This window comes from Prionailurus viverrinus, chromosome B3 (genome assembly GCF_022837055.1).
Source record: "Prionailurus viverrinus isolate Anna chromosome B3, UM_Priviv_1.0, whole genome shotgun sequence".
In the NCBI taxonomy this organism is placed as follows: domain Eukaryota; kingdom Metazoa; phylum Chordata; class Mammalia; order Carnivora; family Felidae; genus Prionailurus; species Prionailurus viverrinus.
Window position 1 is genome coordinate 66,691,573 of NC_062566.1, and position 24,255 is coordinate 66,715,827.

The following is a 24,255-nucleotide window of genomic DNA, read 5'->3' on the forward strand; positions in this document are numbered from 1 at the left end:
GCACTGTTCCTAAAACCCATGATTGACAACACTCAGCAGAGGCCCAGTGAGTGGCTTCCTTCATACAGCCACCATACCCCATGTTACTTTGATAGACTTTCCCTTGGGCAGCTGGCAGGTGCTCCAAGTAGTTTGGAGATTGACTAGACCTCTTGTCATCCCTGAGAAGTTTGTGGCTGGAAAAGGTAATATTTTCTACTCTACTGGAATACAAAGGCAGAGTGCTCGCTTCGGCAGCACATATACTAAAATTGGAACGATACAGAGAAGATTAGCATGGCCCCTGAGCAAGGATGACACGCAAATTCGTGAAGCGTTCCATATTTTTGCTAATTGGAATACAAAGGCAGAAGGCATCAGGGTCTCCAGAGAAAGCAGGCCCCATGGGAAGAAAAGAACTAGCACAGAACAGTCTCCGGATACCATTCTTCTTCTAGAAGTAGAAAGGTGATTCTCATGGAGTAGAGCTCACTCCCTGGAAGCTCTGCTTATAATCCCTCCAACCCCTGGCAAACACCAAGAGATCATCCTATTTCTACACTTTCACTCCTTGATGGTTTTGTGGAAGAGACCACCTCTCTTCTGCAGGAAGATCAGACACCATAAGAGAAAACTTCAGGTTTGGATTGCCCTTTTGTCCCCTTGAAAGGAATGAAATCGTGCTTGGAGGAGAAAATAAACATAAAAGAGCTAGAAAAGCTAGAAAAGGTACTACCCCCTAAATAAGTCTCCCCTTTACTTTGCTTCAGGTACATATTCTAGAGCTAACAATTCCTAAGCATTTTTGTGTGTCAGGAGGTGATAAGATTCTTCCACAGGTTCTCTCATTCAACCATTTGGTGAAAGTGTTACTCAGCTCATTTTACAGATGAACAAACCAGGAAATAGTTTATATAATTGATCTGAGAAAGTTTCCACAGTTGGTAAAGTATGATTTGTAATTCAAACCCTAGGTTCATTACTCAAGTTGTTTGCTTTTCTACTATGCTGAGCTGCCTATTACTTCTCATAAATGAGAACATTGTCCTTATTTTCAAGGGTTTTGCAGAAATGACACAGGTGTGACAATATGTCCAAACCAAATGAAGTAGATGGATGTGCTGTTATGAGAGCAGACCAATAACTCTTTCATGTCATTGTACCTTCTTAGACCTGCTTTAGGAAAAAAGTAAAATATCAGAGAAACATCTTTCTCTCATCTTACACATTATATCTCAAGACCTGGCTGTCCTAGATTGGGTCTATCCAATCTTTCCAAAATATAATAGAAGTGAGAGTGTAGTTTATTTTGTTTGGCTCATCAATTGATTCAGTCCAAGCATCCTGAATATGTAACATAACTTCAGCAGCAGTGTATTCATATGTGCACTATGTCCGACACATCACTTTCTAAAACAATCTGGAGGAACCTTCTGCCACTGACCAAAGCCTCATGCCAGGTAAACACCACTGCCGCTCTCTGTACAGAGAAGCCAAGTAATAAAAGGCGGGTAACAATACAGTCTTGTTAGATTTATCTTTTGGAGGGGGGCACTTGGGTGGCTCAATGGGTTATGCATCCAATTCTTGATTTTGGTTCAGGTCATGATCTCCCAGCTTGTGTGATCAAGCACCATGTCAGGGCTCTGTGCAAGCAGTGTGGAGCCTGCTTAGAATTCTCTCTCTCCCTCTCTCTCTGCCCCTCCCCTGCTCTCAAGCACATGCATGTACTTTCTGTCTCTCTCTCAAAATAAATAAATAAACTTAAAAAAAAGAAATATCTTTTTTTTTCACCCACTGTCAATTTAGTTAAGTCAAGCATGAAATGATGATGGCACATAGAGAATCATTTTTCATCCCTTCTTGTTTTCCAGGGCAGCTTTCGTCAGACTCTCAAAGTCAGAGAATGCCCTGAAAGGTAGTTGGCCTGGATCTTTTGGCTTCATGTATGAGCAAAAATCTATCCAACTGATGTTTTATATGAGACATAAATGTAACTAAAATATCACCTCTAGATCTATTAAAGTCTATATAGCATGTGTATGAGTCCTGTACTTGGAATAGGAGTAAGCATTTTATACTAAAAAGTGATTAAAAATCATATGCTGTTGCTCCCCTTTCATATAAAGAAAATAAAGCTTACAAAAACAAACAAACCTCCACTATAGCCACTAAGCAACTTTGTTGTGATGCCAAATTTAGAATTTTCATCCCAATCTCTCCTACTTCAACATCCAGAGCTGTGGGACCATAACTATCTTTAGCAGTCAGACCGAAACCTCTGGGTTTGGAGTGGAACATGTTCTACTACCCAGAATATTCCATCTCACATTGCTTCCTTTGGAAGGAATTCCTCTCAAGTCTGAACTAATGCTCTAGTAGTCTCAGGTCAGTTGGAGCCTTTCTTGTACATTTCATTTCCTAAAATTTCATCTCACAACTTTTTTGAAGTTCAAATGAAGTGGCTGGTAAATGTTTATCTATCATCTATCTATATTCTCTGTACAGTATAGGTAATCTTTTTTTGACAGATATTTACAAAATACTATTTTCTTCAGACTGTGCTGGGCACTTAGGATAAAGAGTGAACTTGAAGGACGAAAACCATGAGTCAGGAAAGTATTTTGTTGCTTCTATTAACTAGAAGAAGGCCAATATTCTATTTCTGAACTATCATGTGCACATGCAAATTGTGTGTATACACATGTATGTATGTGTGTAGAGACAGAGAGAAAAAGGCGAATCCTGATGGCTTTGTAAACTCATTTAATAATTTAGCTGAAAGCTGGCCAAACAGGTCTGTTAGCTCAGTAGAAGAGGTTGATTGCAACTGCTGACCACTATAGGTCCTCTCTTTTTCTTATAAAGTCATTATTGTTGGACCAAGTTACCACTATTCCACAGTCAAATGGATGGTTCTTGCCTTCCTGTCCCTATAAATATACATAGAGCAAGAGTCAGCAAACTGTGACCAATGGACCAAATCTAGCCAGCTGCCTGTGTTTGTACGGCCACTGAACTAAGAATTTTTACATTTTTAACTTAAATTTGAAAATCAATATATGAATAATACTGCAACACATGCAAGTTATATGAAACTCAAATTTCAGTGGACATAAATAACATTTCGTTGAAACACAGCCACATGTGTTCATTTAGGTATTGTCTGTGGCTGCTTTAACATAACAGCAAAGGGGAGTAGTTGTGATAGAGACTATATTGCCTTCAAGCCAAAATTTTTAAGAAAAAGCTTGCTGACCCTCAGTTTAAATCATTATAGAAATGGGTCCCTCTCTACTGAAATGATGACTAGGGTGGGTATAATCCAAAGATGTGTATCTCCCCGGGAGATCAGCACAGGGGATAATGTACACCCTGTAACCCATCTGCTTGTGGAACCCTATTTTATATTTGAAGTCTTTATGTTAGTGAAGTATGTGTGTGCCTCCTTTTCACAACAGAGTGTATGTATATGTGTGTGGGCATGTGAGTATAAGAGACAGAGAAAATGTGTATATGTGTGTGTTTGGTTAACAGTATCACAAGATGAGGTTGGGGATATTAAGAGGGGCAAATCAAAGACCCTAGTTTGGAGATTTTCATTTTATTCTAAGTGCTTTGGGAAGTTAATTGAAGTCTGTGTGCAAGAAAAAGGACTGATATGATTTCCCTTTTTCCAATAGTCATTCTGGCTGTGGCATGGATAGGAGGTTGTAGAGGGCAATGGTGGAAGCCAGAAGCAGTTAGGACAGCATCACAGTGGTCCAGCGGAGAAAAGACAGCTTGAAATACAGAGAAGTGGGTGGAGCTGAGACTTATTTTGGAGAAAAATGAACAGAAATTGCTGATAATTAGACATGAGGGTAAAAGAAAGGGGGGAAATACTACACTGAAGTAAGTTCTATCAGGGAAAAAAAAAGAGTTCTTAAACATTTAATCCAAGGGGCCAATTATTAGATTGTTGAGCAGAAGCTTACTCCTAAAATGAAATTTCATAAATACTAGCAAATCAGCCCTGGTCAAAAATACTAATTATTAGTAACATTTGTTTTTAGTTGATCATAATTAAGTTACCTTGCTCTACATTGGTACTAGACTTTTGGACTTAATATTTTTCAGAATCCACCAAGGACCTTTACACATAGCAGAATGCTTCCTGTGTGTCTTTGTTTTTATTTTTGAGCAATCAGCGGGCTCATGTGACTCCATATAACTGAAAACACACTTCCAGGTATACTGCAAAAAAGGCTAAATGCTTAATGTCCTTAACCACAAGTGGAGCTGGTACAGAAAGACTTTTTAAAAATGTTAACAACTTCTTTTTAAAAAAATTTTTTTTACATTTATTTATTTATTTTTGAGAGACAGAGACAGAGCACAAGCGGGGGAAGGGCAGAGAGGGAAGGAGACACAGATTCCGAAGCAGGCTCCAGACTCCAAGCTGTTGGCACAGAGCCTGATGCGGGGCTCGAACTCACAAACTGCAAGATCATGACCTGAGCCAAGTCGGCCGCTCAACCAACTGAGCCACCCAGGCACCCCATTAAACACTTCAGTTGTCTGCTTCCGACTCCCTTTTATAAAAGATAAATATGTGGTCTCAGAAATTTATTGGGCCCCTAAACAACTAAGTTTAAAAGCAGATGCTGAAAACTATAGAAAGCTTATGAAGGAAATTGAAGAAGATACAAAGAAATGGAAAAACATTCCATGCTCATGGACTGGAAGAATAAAGATTGTTAAAATGTCAATACTACCCAAAGCTATCTACACATTCAATGCAACCCCAATCAAAATTGCACTGGCATCCTTCTCGAAGCTAGAACAAGCAATCCTAAAATTTGTATGGAACCACAAAAGGCCCCGAATAGCCCAAGTAATTTTGAAGAAGACCAAAGCAGGAGGCATAACAATCCCAGACTTTAACTTCTACTACAAAGCTGTAATCATCAAGACAGCATGGTATTGGCACAAAAACAGACACATAGACCAATGGAATAGAATAGAAACCTCAGAACTAGACCCACAAAAGTATGGCCAACTCATCTTTGACAAAGCAGGAAAGAATATCCAATGGAAACAAGACAGTCTCTTTAACAAATGGTGCTGGGAGAACTGGACAGCAACATGCAGAAGGATGAAACTAGACCACTTTCTCATACCATTCACAAAAATAAACTCAAAATGGATAAAAGACCTGAATGTGAGACAGGAAACCATCAAAACCCTAGAGGAGAAAGCAGGAAAAAACCTCTCTGACCTCAGCTGTAGCAATTTCTTACTTGACACATCCCCAAAGGCAAGAGAATTAGAAGCAAAAATGAACTATTGGGACCTCGTGAAGATAAAAAGCTTCTGCACAGCAAAGGAAACAATCAACACAACTAAAAGGCAACCGATGGAATGGGAAAAGATATTTGCAAATGACACATCAGACAAAGGGCTAGTATCCAAAATGTATAAAGAACTCACCAAACTCCACACCCGAAAAACAAATAACCCAGTGAAGAAATGGGCAGAAAACATGAATAGACACTTCTCTAAAGAAGACATCCAGATGGCCAACAGGCACATGAAAAGATGCTTAACATCACTCCTCATCAGGGAAATACAAATCAAAACCATACTCAGATGTCACCTCATGCCAGTCAGAATGGCTAAAATGAACAAAACAGGAGACTATAGATGCTGGAGAGGATGTGGAGAAACGGGAACCCTCTTGCACTGTTGGTGGGAATGCAAACTGGTACAGTCACTCTGGAAAACAGTGTGGAGGTTCCTCCAAAGATTAAAAATAGATCTACCCTATGACCCAGCAGTAGCACTGCTAGGAATTTACCCAAGGGATACAGGAGTACTGATGCATAGAAGCACTTGTACCCCAATGTTTATAGCAGCACTCTCAACAATAGCCAAATTATGGAAAGAGCCTAAATGTCCATCAACTGATGAATGGATAAAGAAATTGTGGTTTATATACACAATGGAATACTACTTGGCAATGAGAAAGAATGAAATATGGCCATTTGTAGCAACGTGGATGGAACTGGAGAGTGTTATGCTAAGTGAAATAAGTCATACAGAGAAGAACAGATTCCATATGTTTTTACTCCTATGTGGATCCTGAGAAACTTAACAGAAGACCATGGGGGAGGGGAAGGAAAAAAAATGGTTAGAGAGGGAGGGAGCCAAAACATAAGAGACTCCTAAAAAGTGAGAACAAACTGAGGGTTTATGGGGGGTGGGAAGGAGGGGTGGGTGGGTGATGGGTATTGAGGAGGGCACCTGTTGGGATGAGCACTGGGTGTTGTATGGAAACCAATTTGACAATAAATTTCATATTAAAAAAAAAAGCAGAGGGGCACCTTGGTGGCTCAGTTTGTTGAGCGTCTGACTTCAGCTCAGGTCATGATCTCACAGCTCCTGAGTTCGAGCCCCGCAACAGGCTCTGTGCTTACAGCTCAGAGCCTGGAGCCTGCTTCGGATTCTGTCTCCCTCTCTCTCTCTGCCCCTAACCCACTCACATTATGTCTCTGTCTCTCTCAAAAATAAATAAACATTTAAAAAAAATTAAAAAAATAAAACATGTTAGTGGGTTTTAAAAAAAAAAGCAGAAAAGGAAAAGACTTCCAGAAAGTTAAATTCATAGTGCGGATACCAGAATCTAGCCTACTTTCACCCCACCAAAAGCAGGGTCCATTAAGCCCTATACTAGTTTATATACATTAAATAGAAACAGATCTGTAGAGATCTTATCGGCTCCAAGAATCCCCCATGGCATTGGAATCAAGGGGTCCTGAGTTTAAAATGATGCAGAAGTGTTTTAAAAGAATATTTATTGTGTTATAACTCCCCAGTTTCATCACCACCCAACACAATTGCATTCTTCTTCCAACACAACACTCTAAGTGTCCACACCTAAATCTTGAGATGGGGTGTCAGCTGGCTGTGCCACCTTTTGCTCTTGACCCTACAGATTTCCCAGAACTTGACTACTCCTAGTAAGAAATTATTAGGCTCCCTGGGTCTCTTGCCAAATTTCAAAAAGCAAAATATGGATTTAACACTAAAAAAGAAGCAGTGAGGGACACAACTCTCTTTATGTTGCTCATTTATATACTTATTTACAGAGGATTCGAAGTGATTCCAAGTCCTGAGGCATGATTGTTCAACAAAAGTACTCTTACTCATTTAGAATAAAAGAAAGGCATTATGTGAATATTCATCCTTTAAAAGCCACTCTGTCTTGAGATGCTCCCCAGTAGTTTCTAGGAGATGGAGTAAAATTTTAGCTCTGCATCCCCTACAAATCCACTATTTAGAATTCCATGTTATCAATAACATCCATAACTTGCACTGCTGGAATAGAATTCTATCTATAACTGTAGAGTAGGCAAATTCGTATCTCTTTTTCAGGTAAGCACAGACTTGTTTCAACATGGGCCATTAACGATTCTTTCACCTTGGTCAACTGGATGACTACAATTGTTGTTTTAACACAACAGAAACTAAGATTAATTCCCTCCAGTTGGCTTGACTGTTTTACACATGAAATTGGCGTATATTATTAAATTAATAAGTTAATCATTTAGTTTTAAATAAGGCCAGTTTCAAGTCATGTAAAAGAAGTCATTCGAAAAGTTCTGAGTTTGTGTAACATAACTAACGAGTTTGACTCAGTTTCTGCCACAACTACAATGATGTCACCTCTTTTAAAAATGGAAAAATTCCATTTTTGAAAGGATATGTAGGTAGGTAAGTAGGTAGATAGAAACTCTATTAAGCATAAGGTCTAATATAACCTTAAAACACCTCTATAACACTCTCCTTCAAGACCTTATCAATTCTAACCAAAGTTTTCTTGATTCCACAGTGAAAATGTGAATGAAAATAAAAAGCAACCCAGGTCAATTATTTCAATTTCAAAGATAAAAGGTAACTATTAACATACATATCTTTATTTTCTTTCCCAAAATTGTTTAAATATAATCTGAGGCCTCATGTGTCTTTACAGTCATTCAATAATTTGATGGGTTTTTTTACAGCTCCTAGATACATGAATATCTCCAACACCCCCAACACCTCCAGCACCATCACTGGCTTCATCCTCCTGGGCTTCCCTTGCTCCAGGGAGGGACAGATCCTCCTCTTTGTGCTCTTCTCTGTTGTCTACCTCCTGACCCTCGTGGGCAATGGGTCCATCATCTGTGCTGTGCGCTGGGATCAGAGACTCCACACCCCCATGTACATCTTGCTCGCCAACTTCTCCTTCCTAGAGATCTGGTATGTCACCTCCACTGTCCCCAACATGTTAGCCAACTTCCTCTCTGACACAAAGGTCATCTCCTTCTCTGGGTGCTTTCTCCAGTTCTACTTTTTCTTCTCCTTGGGTTCTACAGAATGCTTCTTCTTGGCTATTATGGCATTTGATCGGTACCTTGCCATCTGCCAGCCTCTACACTATCCAACCATTATGACTGGACGTCTCTGCACCAATCTTGTGGTAAGCTGCTGGGTATTTGGTTTCCTTTGGTTCTTGATTCCCATCATCATCATCTCACAAATGTCCTTCTGTGGATCCAGGATTATTGACCACTTCCTCTGTGATCCAGGTCCTCTTCTAACACTCACCTGCAAAAAAGCTCCTGTGGTAGAGATTATCTTCTCCACTTTAAGTCCTCTGCCCCTCGTTATTCCCTTTCTCTTCATCATGGGATCCTATGCTCTGGTCCTAAGAGCAGTGTTGAAAGTCCCTTCAGCAGCTGGGAAAAGAAAGGCTTTCTCCACCTGTGGGTCTCATCTGGCCGTGGTTTCACTGTTCTATGGCTCAGTACTGGTCATGTATGGGAGCCCAACATCTGAGCATGAAGCTGGAACACAGAAGATTGTGACTCTGTTTTATTCTGTTGTGACCCCACTCCTTAATCCAGTGATATACAGTCTTAGGAACAAAGATATGAAAAATGCCCTGCAGAAATTTCTGGAAATATAAAAAGTGTTCATCAAAAAGGCTCTTGGGAAATTACAGCCCAATATTATATTTAACTTACTTACAAAGATTTACAAAAATTGTATTTAACTTATTTTCAGGTAAAAAAAACTAGTTTTTAAAAAAAAATTTGAGTGTATTTGACACAATATTACATTAATTTCAGGCATATAACTTAGCAGATTGACAAGCTTATACACTATGCTATGTTCACAAGTATAGCTACCATCTGTCTCATTAAATCACTGTTACTATATCATTGATTGTATTCCTTATGCTCTGCTTTTTATTCCTGTGATTTACTCATTCCATTACTGGAAGTCTGTATCTTTCTCTCTTCTTCACCCATCTTTCCCAACCCCCACCCCCCTCCACCCCTGCAACCATCAGTTTGTTCTCTGTCTTTATAAGTCTAATTCTGCTTTATGTTTGCTTGTTCATTTTTAAAATACCATTTTTGAGTGTAATTATATGGTATTTGTCTTTCTCTGACTTATTTCAGTTAGCAAAGAAACCTCCAGGTCCATCCATGTTGAATCAAATGACAAGATCTCATCCTTTTTTGTGGTTGTGTAATATTCCATTGTGAATATTTTCCTTATCCATTCATCTATTGATTTACACTTAGGTTACTCCCATGTCTTAGTTGTTGTAAATAATGGTGCAATAAACAGGGATGTGTATATCAAGTTAGTGTTTTTGTTTTCCCTGGTTAAATATCCAGTAGTGGAATTACTGGATCATATGGTACTTCTATTTTTAATTTTTTGAGGAACCTCCATATTGTTTTCCACAGTCGCTGCACAAATTTACATTCCCACCAACAGTGCACGAGGGTTCTTTTTTCTCCATTTCCTCAGCCAATACTTGTTTCTTGTGTTTTTTATTTTAGCCATTCTGACAGGTGTGAGGTGATATATATCATTATGGTTTTGATTTACATTTCCCTGATGATTAGTGATGTTTAACATAAAAAAAAACTAGTTTATTCCAGTAATTGTTCATCCTAGTATTAACCAAAAACCTCAAGCACTTGTAAGCATGTGTCTGTTGCTTACTGCTTCACTTGGTTCTTAATCATTTATCCTGTTTCTTAGCATGCAGGTTTTTTTAATTGAATGCTGAACATTATACTTCAAAAACTGTGAAGACAATGGGTACAGTAAATCCACAAAAGTTAAGTTTTCTTGTAGCAGTAGAGAAAGTAGAGGCAGATCACTTTGATCTCATTTAAGGACTATATTTAAGTACAAAAATAGCCTAGGCCAGTTTTGCCTTTATTCCCGGAATTGACTCTTACTCCATGAACAGAGCCTGAGTCTCATCTGCAAGCCTGGACCCCTCCACTTTAGTGGGCCCTAGTTTCCTATTTCTGTACTCCTTGAACCCCATGCTCCTAAAACTTCTGCTCAGCTCTTTAGACTCCCAGTTTTGCTTTCTGCTAGATTTCTTGAAAACCGATTTGCATGTTAATGGCTTAGAAATTAAAGAAAAAAATGTCTTGAAGGGATACTGCATCATATGTTGAGTCTCACTTCTCTGTGGTCCTCCTCTCTCCAGGATTTCTCAAACTCCAGTTTCTTTAGCAGCCACAAACACCAAATCCTTTATCTTCTCAGTTCAGTGAAACTACTGCTTTCTGCTGAGACTTTATTCTTCCTTCCCCTCATTCTTTCCCACATCTCTCCATTTCCCCATAGTAACCCCATCCAGTGAATTGTCAAACATACTCAAGAGAAAGCACCCAAGGTGAATGTGGAACTCATTTCCTTGTCTTTCCCTTCTTGGAACTGTAGCCCCTGAATTCTTGCTTGTGTTGACTGCTCTTCAGTACCTTCAAATGATTGTGTTAGGTATTCTGCCCAGATTGTATGGTTACTTTTGGCGGCAAGGTTAGTTTAATACATGATGCTAGTCATGACCATAACCAGACATGCTTTTCTATTGCTTCTATTACACCTAAATTCTACACTGTCTCACTTCCTTCACTTTCCAAAAATGATCTTGTAACAAAATCATGCAAAAACTCAGAGGCAAATCAGAGATGAGTGGATATAGGGACTGAATAAACACAAGTCTGGGATACAGACCTGCTTTTCTTTTCATTGCAAGCAGCTGCAGATTCCCAAAGAGAAGCAGGTGAAGGAGGGAGATCCCTGCTTACAGTAAAATAAGAGGTAAAACCAAAACAACAGAGAACAGATTTAAGCTTTTTTTTCTGTATAGGAGGTGCTCAGGAATTGTACATCAGTAAAAGTATTTACTCAGGAATTGTATTAGTCACTTGCCCTAGTTCCCCTTGAACTCCCTCCTAGGTCCTAAATGAAAGGTAATCTTAATATTGAAATGTCTTCACCAATTCAACACCCTGATCTGCATAAAAAGAAAATAATGGTTAGGAATCAGGAGTGATGTGCTAAGGATAATAACTTTAATGGTAAAAAACAAAAATTTCCTATCGACCACCCTTTTCATTAACCCAAGTTGCTTTTTTGTTACCAACTCATCCTATATTTCTATCTTGAAGACTTTTCATTATTTGCCCATCAATAATTTAGGATGTCTCAATTATTTGTCAAACAATGTTTCCTTGATGTGCATAAAGGTCTATGAACAGTAAGAGAACAGAACAATATCCCAGTAGGAAAATAAGCAAAAGGATATAAACAACATACAGAAAATATCCTTAAACATATGGTAAGAGCACAAATTCATTCATAAAAAAGATAAAGGCAGAATAAGCCTATTTCATTTTTAACCCATCAGAGTGACAAAGACCAAGCAGTTTGATAACCATTGTATGGTTGAGGACGGTAACTTCTCTGACACTTGCTGGTAAAGTATAAATTTTACAAACTCTATACAGGACAATTAGACAACTTTGATCAAAATTTAGAATATATACACCCTGAAACCCATAAACCCAACTTCTAAGTTACTCAGTCTACAGATATTCTCACATATGTGGGAAACGATGAAAGTATAAGAATATTCATTGCATTATTGCTATAACAGTATATTATATTGCAAAATGTTGAGAAAAATGTCAATTCCCATTAATAGAAGACTAGTTAAATAAACTATGGTTCAGTCATACTACCTTAAATCTTATATGTAATGTTATATAGTATCTCCAAGATATGTTGTATTTTGGGGCTTATTATTATTATTATTGAAGTATAGTTGGCATCCAAGATATATTGTTGAGTGAAGAAAGAGAGGTGAGTAGCTGAGAGTAACTACCTTTCATGTAAATGTATAGACTATCTCCTGAAGGAGATCTAGAGACTGATAACAGTGGTTGCTTTAAATGACAAGACTTTGGTGTCTGAAGAACAAGAGACAAAGGAGCGGTTTTCTTCATACCCCCTTTTGAACTCTTTACATTCTTTTTTGTATGGCTGTATTATTTATTTAAAAATAAATAATGATACAATTGTTTTTAGACAAAGAATAACTTCCTGGATTAATTTTCTTTTTTAAGTTTATTATATTTATTTACTTGAGGCAGGGTGGGGGGTAGAGACAGGGAGAGAGAGAAAGAGAATATCAATCAGACTCCACATGGTCAAACTCACAAACCTTGACCTGAGCTGAAATTAAGAGTCGGAGGCTTAACCCACCGAGCTGCCCAGGTACCCCTAGAGCAGCTTTCTGATAATTAGATCTAAAAAATCATTCCCACCCACCCACCCCCAACAATTCTAGGATTCCTTAGGAGCCTATTCACTTATAGAAAATTTGAAGTAGTGTCCAAAGAACATCTTAACATTTTTTTACTCAGAATTTTTGGTACTTCAGAGAAAATAAGAGACATGTCTTTTTCCTGTTAGGGTTTCTACAAATATACTGTGACAAACTGTAACTACCTTATAACATTTATATTTAGACATCCTCTTTTTCATTGTTCAACTATATATTCTTGTTTTTGTTGTTGAGCACCTACAATCCAAGACACTGAGCCTGGAAATAAATTTGATCCAGAAGTATATAAGAGACATTTTCTTCCCTCAAAGGGCTCACAGTCTCGTGATACAGAGGCATAAAAATATTGCAAGGGTTTTCTTTTTTTATTAAATGGTACACATGCAATGAGAGGTGAGAACCAAATGCTATGAAAGATCGTGATAAGTAGCAGGTGTATAAGCATGGATCTGTGTCATGTGAAAGAAGTTTTAAGCATAGCTAATCATAGGGCATTGTCTTTTTGTAAGTACACCTCAGGCTACAAAATAAAAGCGCTTTAATAAAAAGCATCTGTGCTGGTAAAGAAGAAAATAAACTGTCACTATTTGCAGATGACATGATACTATTTTTAGAAAGCCCTAAAGAATCTACAAAAAAACTGTTAGAATAAATTAAATCAGTAAATTTTCAGGACACAAAATTAATTCTGAGAAATCAATTGTGTTTCTATATATTAATAAGTGTAGAAAGAAAAATTAAGGAAACAATCCCAATTATTACAGCTGCACCAAAAAGAATAAGATACCTAGGAATAAACATCACTAAGGAGGTGAAAGACCTATACTCTGAATATTATAAAACATTCATGAAAGATATTGAAGATGACAAACAAATTGAAAGATATTCCATGCTCATGTTTTTGAAGAAGTAATACTACTAAAATTTCCATACAACCCAAAGCAATCTATGGATTCAATCCCTATTGAAATACCAACAGCATTTTTCACAGAACTAGAACAAATGATTTTAAAGTTTGTATGGAACCACAAAAGACTCCAAATAGCCAAAGCAATCCTAATAAAGAATAACAAAGCTGGAGGTATCACAATTCTAGATTTTGAAATATACCACAAAGCTATAGTAATTGAAACGGTATGGTACTGGCACAAAAACAGACTGTGGAAAACAGTATGGAGTTTCCTCAAAAAATTAATAATAGAAATACTATATAATCTAATAATTCCAGTACTGGGTATTTACTCCAAAAAAACAAAAATACTAATTCAAAAGAAACATGCATGCTTAATGTTAATTGAAGCATTGTTTACAATAGTCAAGATATGGAAGCAACCTAAACATCCATCAATAAATGAATAGATCAAGAAGACATGGTATATACATACAATGAAATATTACTCACCCATAAAAAAATGAGATATTGCCATTTGTGACAATGGATGGACCTAAAGGTCCATTATTATACTATGTGAAATAAGTCAGACAAAGAAAGGCAAGTATGATATGATTTCACTTCTGTGTGGGATCTAAAAAACAAAACAAACGAATAAATGAAGAAAAAGCAGAATCAGACCTATAAATACAGAGAACAAACTGATGGTTGACAGAAGGGAGAGGGGTAGAGGGGTGGGAAAAATCTGTGAAGGGGAATGGGAGATATAGGCTTCCAGTTACGGAATGAATAAGTCATGAGAATAAAAGGCACAGAAAAGGGAATATAGTCAATGGTATTGTAATATCATTGAATGGTGACAAGTGGTAGCTACACTTTTGGTGAGCATATCATAACATATTATCGACAAGCACCAAGTATGTATAGAATTGTTAAATCACCACATTATATACCTAACATCAATATAACACTGTATGTTGACTATACTAGAATTAAATTTTTTTTTTAATTTTTTTTTTCAACGTTTATTTATTTTTGGGACAGAGAGAGACAGAGCATGAACGGGGGAGGGACAGAGAGAGAGGGAGACACAGAATCGGAAACAGGCTCCAGGCTCTGAGCCATCAGCCCAGAGCCTGACGCGGGGCTCGAACTCCCGGACCGCGAGATCGTGACCTGGCTGAAGTCGGACACTTAACCGACTGCGCCACCCAGGCGCCCCTAGAATTAAATTTTTTTAAATAAAGTTGTTGAACCACTATGTTGTACCTGAAACCAATATAACATTGAGTGTCAACTATACTCAAATTTAAAAATAAATAAATAATTTTTAATTTTTTTAGAGCAAGAATATAAGTACTTACAGAAAATCTTCTATAAGCCACTATATAGCTAACTACTCCCAGAGATTAATGAGCTCCCCAAAACAAAACGGCTATAAAATGCAATGTAAATTAAAGCCCAAATTGAAATATTATTTACAAAATTTTAGTAAACACAAATTTTCATAATAGAAAGATGGTTACTTCAATCTACCATCCTGATAAGAATAAAGAAAAATACTGATTTTTTTTTAAGTAATCTCTATGCCCAACGTGGGCTTGAACACATGACCATGAGATCAAGAATCACATGCTCTACTGACTGAGCCAGCCAGGTGCCCCTCAAAAATACTGCATTAAAAAAAATAAAACTTGAAAATACTGACAATATGAAGAGTCAATAGGAAACTCCTAAATTAAAAAATTTTTTGGAAGTCTGAATGGTAAGCACTGGTCATGTTCAGAATGCACTTGCCTATAAATAAAATCATTATGCTTCATGGCAGTGCCTGGCTGCAGAAATGGAGATGGGAACCCAGGGCTCACATGAAGCTGGAACCCGTAGTGGTCTTCATCCTCAAGTAATTATGGACCAGAACTAAACCTGACACCACTCAAAAGGAAAATCAAAAATCAGCCATCCCTGGAAGTTTATGGCCATGGTTCAGCTGTTGCTTGGATTTGGACTTCACATACGATTTTCTCCAATTTCCCCAACATATTGCCAGCAGCTGTGGGTGAGTGGAATGGGAAGTTATTGTTTAGTGGGCATAGAGCTTCAGTTTGGGATAATGAAAAAGTTCTGGAGATGGATGTTGGTGGTGGTTGCATTACAATGGTAATGTGTATAATGCCTCAAGACCATACACTTTAAAATGGTTAAAATGGTTATTTTTATGTTATATATATTTTACCACAATAAAAAATATTATAAAACCATCAAAAAGAGGTAATAGAGGAAAATGACATAAAAATACATGAATAATATGAAAGAAGGCAAGAAAGAAGAAACAAAGAACAGATAAGACAGATAGAAAACAGTCTTGGGACACCTGGATGGCTTGGTCAGTTGAGTGTTCAACTTGATTTGGGCTCAGGTCATGATCCCAGAGTCATGGGATTGAGCCCCAGAATCAAGCTCTATGTTGAGCATGGAGACTGCTTAGGATTTTCTTCCTCTCTCCCTCTCTCCCTCTCTCCCTCTGCCGCTCTCCCCTGCTCACATTTTCTCTAAAATGAAAATTAAAATGAATAAAATAAAATAGTCTATCAGTAACTAAGGACTGGAAGCAAAAATTTGCAGATGTCAAGTATGTAAAGAGAATACTCTCCCAGAGTATAAATAATGCATGTTGTGAACATTTTCTATATTTCACAGTGAAAAAGACTTCTGAAAACAAAAAGAAATTCTCTAGAAATCCACATATAGACACCTCACCATTGCCTTTTAGACATTATTCCTACCTTCACTCTAGGAGCCAATTTAACCCAAACTGTATGAAGACTATGGATAAAGAAAGGATGCTACACCAAGGGGTCTTGTGAGAGTCATAAACCATCCCAAGGGGAGACTGAAAACTTCATAATAATCTCTATGATGAAACTTTAATTGTACCCTTGAGAGTCTCAATAATACATCCTATGCATTTATTTATCTGTACCCCTTCTCAAAATCTCCTCATGAAGTTTATATCTTACTTTGTTCAGCTATTTTAAAACAAAAGTAACCAATATATAAAATTCACCTCTTGAATTTCCTCTGCTGAGTGAGACAAATGAAAGATCCAGGTGCTTGGGGGTGATTGAGGTCTCTCATACAGCTCTTGATGAAGATATTGATATGTCAATGGAGGTCCGCACCTCAAGGATAGATTGTAGGGCTGTACTTCTTTCCACTGGTTATCCTATTGCCCAACAGAAGTACCCTAATGCTATAACTGTTTCTTTGGAGCACTTCAGGAAGGGAAGAAAGGGAGTGTCAGAAGTTAATTTTGTCTATCCCAGGATTCTCAAGGTCAGGCTCCCCCCATTTTGATTCCACATAAAGGAAAGAGAGGAATCAATAAGAAGATATCAACTCAGAGTTCACTCCCAGCTTTCTCCACACTTAGACCTATCATGAAGGGTAAGTAAATTTTCTGTCTAGGCATCATTGCACTTTTTCTAAGACATCCATAAATGGAATTCTAGCTCCAGTAAAATCCCATTTTAAAATTAATACATTTTGGCAAACTTGGGTGGGTTTCATGCCTCTGGATATGTGATTTCATCCACAATATCTCTCATAACATAATAATAAGTTATGTTACATGAACTGTTGACTCCAGTGCCCAGCTACTCAGATCTCCCTCAGCTTAACAATCCCTGAAATTTTCTTGCCTAATGATTCATAAAAGAATGCCTCATTATTCAGAAATTTGATAAATTACATAATTTTGTTTTAGAAACTGTTCAACGTTGTACTCAATAACTCATTTTCTACAATGCCCTCAATTAAATATAACTTATTCCCAGTTAGTCTTATGCACATCACAGGTAATATAATGCCCTTCCTTTAACCATTTTTCTACATCTTGAATTGTTAACACTACTATCATTTTTTTTTTAATTTTTTTTTCAACGTTTATTTATTTTTGGGACAGAGAGAGACAGAGCATGAACGGGGGAGGGGCAGAGAGAGAGGGAGACACAGAATCGGAAACAGGCTCCAGGCTCTGAGCCATCAGCCCAGAGCCTGACGCGGGGCTCGAACTCACGGACCGCGAGATCGTGACCTGGCTGAAGTCGGACGCCTAACCGACTGCGCCACCCAGGCGCCCCAACACTACTATCTTTTAATGTCTTCTTCTTTTATATCAGACAAAGCTCTATGTCTTTAAGTACCAGAATATATAAGAAAGTTAATAAAATAAAAAACCTGAGCAACCAAAGAGAGCTACCCATAGCTCTGCTATGTGATGCACTGGAACCTACTGACTTTCTAACCAGTTTTTTAGGTTTATTTAATATTGGTTTTCATTTGGGTTTTTAAATGGTTATGTTAAAAAATTTATCCTAGTTACTTGGTAATCATTGTTGTTGGTAATATTATTATACTAGCATATTCCAGGAACTGTACTAGGCATACATGTTCAACAGTATTTTCACAAAAGCTCTGAAAAATAGGTGCTGCCTCACTTAAGAGCATACAGTACGTCATATGGTTTTTGATCCCAAATCAATCTAGAAGTTATCATTTATTTTCCTCTAACTACAGTTATATAAGAGGACCAGTGAGTTATGTATTACTGGACTGAGCCAATCACTTGTGAACCTGATCCAGCTATGGTATGTCACCACATAGCTATTGTCAGAGTGGGTGATCTCGTCCTCACCAAAGCATCCGCTTTCCTCCTAAAAATACATTCCTAGTCCATCAGAGAGGCCCATTTTTTCTTTCTAGGTTATATGTACAGCAGCTCCACTCCACTACTGGACCATCCAAACAAAGAAAGTGTTTACATTGATCTATGCGCCCAAGACAGATTTGAAAAACATTTGGTAGGGAAAATCAACAGGATATGGTGATTGACAGCCTATGAGAAGTGACAGAATTAGAAAGTGCCTGGAATGATTCTCAAGTTTTTCGCTTTAGCAAATGCCAAGAGTGGAGCCATTCACCAAGAAATGTACAAAAGGGACAGGAAACTCTTAGAAAGAAACAGATGAAACAAGAGGTATTAAGCAGAATGGTGATTATAGATTTGAAAATATAAAAAAGGGTAAATAACTAAGGAGGCTTATATTTAGAATGAACACTCAAACATGACAGAGATATGAGGCAAGAAGGGATTAATGGGCCACTGGTTTAAACATGACCTTGCTACAAGTCACATAAGACTCTGTCCAATGATGTTCAGATTGGACGCTCAGTGATAGCCCATAAATTCAGTAGATGAGCTTTATTGTGATAGGATTGGCAAGACCAAAATTTACCCAACAACTAATTCACTCAATAAATGCCTACTATGCACCAGAAACTCAATCAACTGAGAATATAAAGTAACATCATTACTTAATCATAAAAGTTGTCAAGCTAGAGGGAGGGAAACATAAATACATGATTTAGTATTTGCACATGCTCTAGTAGAGACATCCATAACATGCTATAGAAATATTAAGCAGGAATTTATCTTATAGGTAAAGACAGAGAAACTCAAATATCATATGATCTCACTTCTATGCAGAATCTAAAAAACAGAATGAATAAACAGTAACATCATTACTTAATCATAAAGTTTTATGATTATAAATCAAAAGTAACATCATTACTTAATCATAAAAGTTGTCAAGCTAGAGGGAGGGAAACATAAATACATGATTTAGTATTATGCACATGCTCTAGTAGAGACATCCATAACATGCTATAGAAATATTAAGCAGGAATTTATCTTATAGGTAAAGACAGAGAAACTCAAATATCATATGATCTCACTTCTATGCAGAATCTAAAAAACAGAATGAATAAACAAACAAAAAGCAGAATCAGACCTATAAATGCAGAGAACAAATTCATGGCTATTAGAGGGGAGGGAGGTGGAGAGATAGGGCAAATAAGTGAAGGGGAATGGAAGATACAGTATTCCAGTTAAGGAATAAGTCATGGGAATAAAAGTTACAGCACAGGCAATATAGTCAATGGCATTGCAACAGCATTGTACAGTGACACATGATAGCTACACTTGTGGTGAGCATAGCTTAACATATAAAGTTGGTGAATCACTATACTATACACCTGAAATTAATGTAACATTGTTACACTCAAAGAAAAAATTATTTTTGTTTTTAAATAGTTTTGGAGTGCCTGTGTGGCTCAGTAGGTTGAGCATCTGACTCTTGATCTTGGCTCAGGTCATTATCTCACGGTTCATGAGTTTGAACCCTCCGTTGGGCTGTGCACTAACAGTGCGGAGCCTGCTTGGATTTTCTCCTTCTCCCTCTCTGCCCCTCTCCTGCTCATGCTTTCTCTCAAAATAAATAAACTTAAATAATAAATAAATAAACAAATAAATAAATAAATAAATAAGTTCTGACTTGATGACTTTAGTAAATATCAAAAAAAATCTAGAAATCTTCATCATCAAAAACTAGGATGTAAAAAATTGATTAGCCTATTAATTTTTTAATCATTATAAGCACTTTATGGGTCAAGTATCTGAAGATATGTGTTTAAGAATATTAATAAAGTGCTTATTATAATATAAAACATTGATCATCTAAATCTATCACAAGGGAGTTGATTAAATCTATGGAAGACAATGCAGGCATTGAACTGATGATATAGAGCTATAATATATATTTTTAAATTTCAATTGTAGTTGGAGTATATATTAGTTTTAGGTGTACAACATAGTGATTTGACAATTACCTACATTACAAAGTGCTTACCACCATATGGGGCCCCTGGGTGTCTCAGTTGGTTAAGTGTCTGACTTTGGCTCAGGTCATGATCTCATAGTTCATGGGTTCAAGCCCTCCATCAGGCTCTGTGCTGACAGCTCAGAGCCTAGAGCCTGCCTCAGATTCTGTGTCTCCCTCTCGCTCTCTGCCCCTCCCCCACTCACACTCTGTCTCTCTCTCTCAAAAATAAATAAACATTAAAAAAAAATTTTTTTAATGCCCATCACCATAAAAATAGTTACTGTCTGGCACCATACAATGTTATTACAATATTATTGACTACATTCCCTATGCTGTACTTTTCACCCTGTGAAAGGTCGTTTTATAACTGGAAATTTGTGCCTCTTAATTCTCTTATTTCCCCTACTCCCCCAAGCCCCTCCACACTGGCAACCATCAGTTTGTTGTCTATATTTATAAGTCTATTTCTATATTTTTGATGTTCATTTTGGTTTTAGATTCCACATACAAGTGAAATCATATGGTGTTTTTCTTATTCTGTATGATTTACTTCACTTAGCATAATACCCTCTAGGTTCATACATGTTGTCTCAAATGGCAAGATTTTAATTTTTTTATGGCTGAGTAATATTCCACTGTGTATATAAACCACATCTTTTTTATCCATTCATCTACTGATGGACACTTAGGTTGCCTTCATATATTGGCTGTTATAAATAATGATGCAATAAATATAGGCATGCATATACCTTTTCAAATTAATGTTTCCATTGTCTTAAGGTAAATACCCAGAAGTAGAATTACTGGATCATATGGAGTAGAGCTTTATTTTTAAAAATGGAAAAAATACTAAAGTATCTTAAGTCTTAAAAACATGCTATAAACAGCCTATTTTGAAAAATCCCATTTTAATTTTTAAAGAAAAGAAGTATGCAATTCTTCAAAGAGTTAAAATTTGCTTATTCTAAGAAGTGGGATTGTTTTGGGGGTTTTTTGGTTTGTTTCTATATTTTTCATGCTCTTAATTATTAAAAAATAAGATTTTTTCACTTTGAAAGTAAATTTTATTTGGGTAAGATAAATGTAGTATTTATAGGGGCGCCTGGGTGGCGCAGTCGGTTAAGCGTCCGACTTCAGCCAGGTCACGATCTCGCGGTCCGGGAGTTCGAGCCCGGCATCGGCTCTGGGCTGATGGCTCAGAGCCTGGACCCTGTTTCCGATTCTGTGTCTCCCTCTCTCTCTGCTCCTCCCCCGTTCATGCTCTGTCTCTCTCTGTCCCAAAAATAAATAAACGTTGAAAAAAAAAATTTTTTTTTTAAAATGTAGTATTTATAGCATCTGTAGCATTAGTAAACTGAAATGACAATACATAAGCATTTTACATTGTTTGAAATGTATTGAATAACTTAATGTTTAAAAATATCCTTGCATTTGGAGAAATCTTATTTAATATTTTTACATAAGGTTTGTGTATAACCAAAATGGCATAAAATATCATTTGTGTTCAGCAAGAAGAATTAATCTTTTGCAACATTTAGAGCTACGTTACGTTTGCTTGTTTGTCTATTTGACTTTTGATAATTAACCTTTCCCAGTTTATGAAGATTCTGAGCTTCCTGCATGTGAGCAGGGGAGATTGCAATCAGTAATGTTGAAACTCATCATCTGTGATATGTAGACAGCATAAGAATGAATCCTTCCAAGTAGCTGAACCATATATTTTGAAATAAATACTTACTTTACTTTAACAAACACGTTACTTTAATGAGAGATTTATGGTAAATTATTCAAAACACTGTACTTGTTTAAAATAGTGAAGATTCAATTGACTAATTAGGGGAGGTTTTTTATGCTTTTTTAAAATTATTTATTTCAAGAGACAGAGAGAGAGACACAGTGTGGGGTGGAGGGAGGGGCAGGGCAGAGACAGCAAGAGAGAATCTGAAGCAGGCTCCAGGCTCTGAGCTGGCAACATACAGCTCGTCGCAGGGCTCGAACCCACAGACAGGGAGACCATGACCTGAGCTGAAGTCTTCAGAAAAATATTACTATGACCCCTCCTCCTGGTTTTTATGCTAAAATTTATAATTCATTAATATGTTTTAAGAGAAAATTATTCTGATGTGAAAAGCTCAGAAAGCATAATGGACATTCACAGCCCTAGGATATCTGAGATGCCAAGTACTTTCTACTTAGTGAGAGATGTCAAAAAAGAAAAAAAAAAGTTATCGCAGTCCTAATTCTTGGCTAAAAAATTAGCACAGACTAAAAGCTGTTCTATCAGCTTTTTTAACTATGGGTGGGGAAAAAATACAAATACTTTACTGCATTTAACAGTGGGTAATACTCCGAGTTTCCAAAATCTCAAAGGTAAGATAGTATTTTCCTTTCAAACCTAACCCCACTGATAATGAAAATTTAAATAATGTAAATCATTCCGTTGTTATGAACCTAAGTTTATTGAAATTTGGGATAGTCAGAATTATTGATTGGTTACTTTTAAATAAGATCTGATGAGTTAGTGGACGAGTTATTACAAACTAATTGCCAAATAGCCAACACACACACCTTACATAGGTTTCCTACCAGTTTTCCAGGAAACAAAATATCTTGTATGATGGTGTTTTCTGTCTCCTCTGCAGCCCTGGAATTTATGAACAGTTCAGAGACAAGCACTGTGACTGAGTTTGTCCTCCTAGGCTTCCCTGGTTGTCAGGAGTTGCAAAGTTTCCTTTTCTCACTGTTCTTGGGGATCTATATATTTACCATAATGGGAAATGGGATTATTGTCTGTGCTGTGAGGTTGGACCAACGGCTCCATACCCCAATGTATATTCTCCTAGGCAATTTTGCTTTCCTTGAAATCTTGTACATTACCTCCACTGTGCCCAGTATGCTAGTCAATTTCCTCTCAGAAACAAAAACCATCTCTTTCGTTGGCTGTTTCCTCCAGTTATATTTTTTTACTTCCCTTGGTACAACTGAGGCATATTTCCTCTGCATCATGGCATATGATCGGTACCTCGCTATCTGCCACCCACTGCACTACTCAACCACCATGACCCAACAACTCTGCTATATCTTGATGTCTCTTTGCTGGGTGTTGGGGTTCCTTAGTTACTCTGTCTCCACTATACAGCTCTCTCAATTGCCTTTCTGTGGACCCAACACCATTGACCACTTTATGTGTGACATGGACCCACTGATGGCTCTGTCCTGTGCTACAGCTCCAGTCATGGAGATCATCTTCTATGTCCTGAACTCCCTCATCATCATCCTCACACTTCTGTATATTCTTGGCTCCTATACTCTTTTACTGATAGCTGTGTTAAAAGTGCCTTCAGCTGCTGGCCTGCGGAAGGCCTTTTCCACCTGCGGATCACATCTGACAGTGGTATGCTTATTCTTTGGAGCCCTTTTGGCAATGTATGTGAGTCCCACAGCTGATAACCCAGCTGCAATTCAGAAGATTTTGACTCTGTTCTACTCCGTGGTGACTCCCTTCTTAAACCCTCTGATTTACAGTTTACGAAACAAGGACATGAAGGCTGCAATGAAGAAAATCCTGAGGATAGAATGAACGTAAACTAGTCTACATGAGACCAAGCAAACCAATGTCCAGACATAAAAAATTAATTAAGAACTTGATTTACTGTTGCCAGTTCTCCAATGCACACTTCAAAAAACATATTTCTCAGTGAGAATGCTTTATTCTTCAACCAACCTGGTAGAGTTAAACCATAACTGATTCATTTACATTGCAAATGTAACAATATTTCCAACATGGATAACTCCAGTAGATAGTGATATGAGGGCATCATACTGTGCTATTGTATACTGTGTAGTTTTGGTTATTTGGAGATGGTGGTGGAAGGTAGAACAAGGGCAGTTATCCCAGGTGCACATCATTGCTGTATTCAAAGCATTAAGATAGACCAATATTTTTTAAAGTGAATAAAGAATCTAAT

General features: G+C 37.3%; 2 protein-coding genes and 1 non-coding gene across 3 annotated transcripts; all 3 read left to right on the forward strand.

Annotated features, from left to right (window-relative positions):
• The first annotated feature begins 221 nt into the window (after nt 1-221).
• On the forward strand, nt 222-328 carry LOC125169134 (U6 spliceosomal RNA). Its single transcript, XR_007153467.1, has one exon. It is a non-coding gene; the product is annotated as a U6 spliceosomal RNA (small nuclear RNA).
• Nucleotides 329-8,008: 7,680 nt separating this feature from the next.
• Nucleotides 8,009-8,971, forward strand: LOC125168362 (olfactory receptor 11G2-like). Its single transcript, XM_047863433.1, has one exon. It carries the CDS (start codon nt 8,009-8,011, stop codon nt 8,969-8,971), a length of 963 nt encoding a protein of 320 aa, XP_047719389.1.
• Nucleotides 8,972-22,904: 13,933 nt separating this feature from the next.
• On the forward strand, nt 22,905-23,867 carry LOC125168090 (olfactory receptor 11H4-like). Its single transcript, XM_047863042.1, has one exon. It carries the CDS (start codon nt 22,905-22,907, stop codon nt 23,865-23,867), a length of 963 nt encoding a protein of 320 aa, XP_047718998.1.
• The last annotated feature ends 388 nt before the right edge of the window (nt 23,868-24,255 follow it).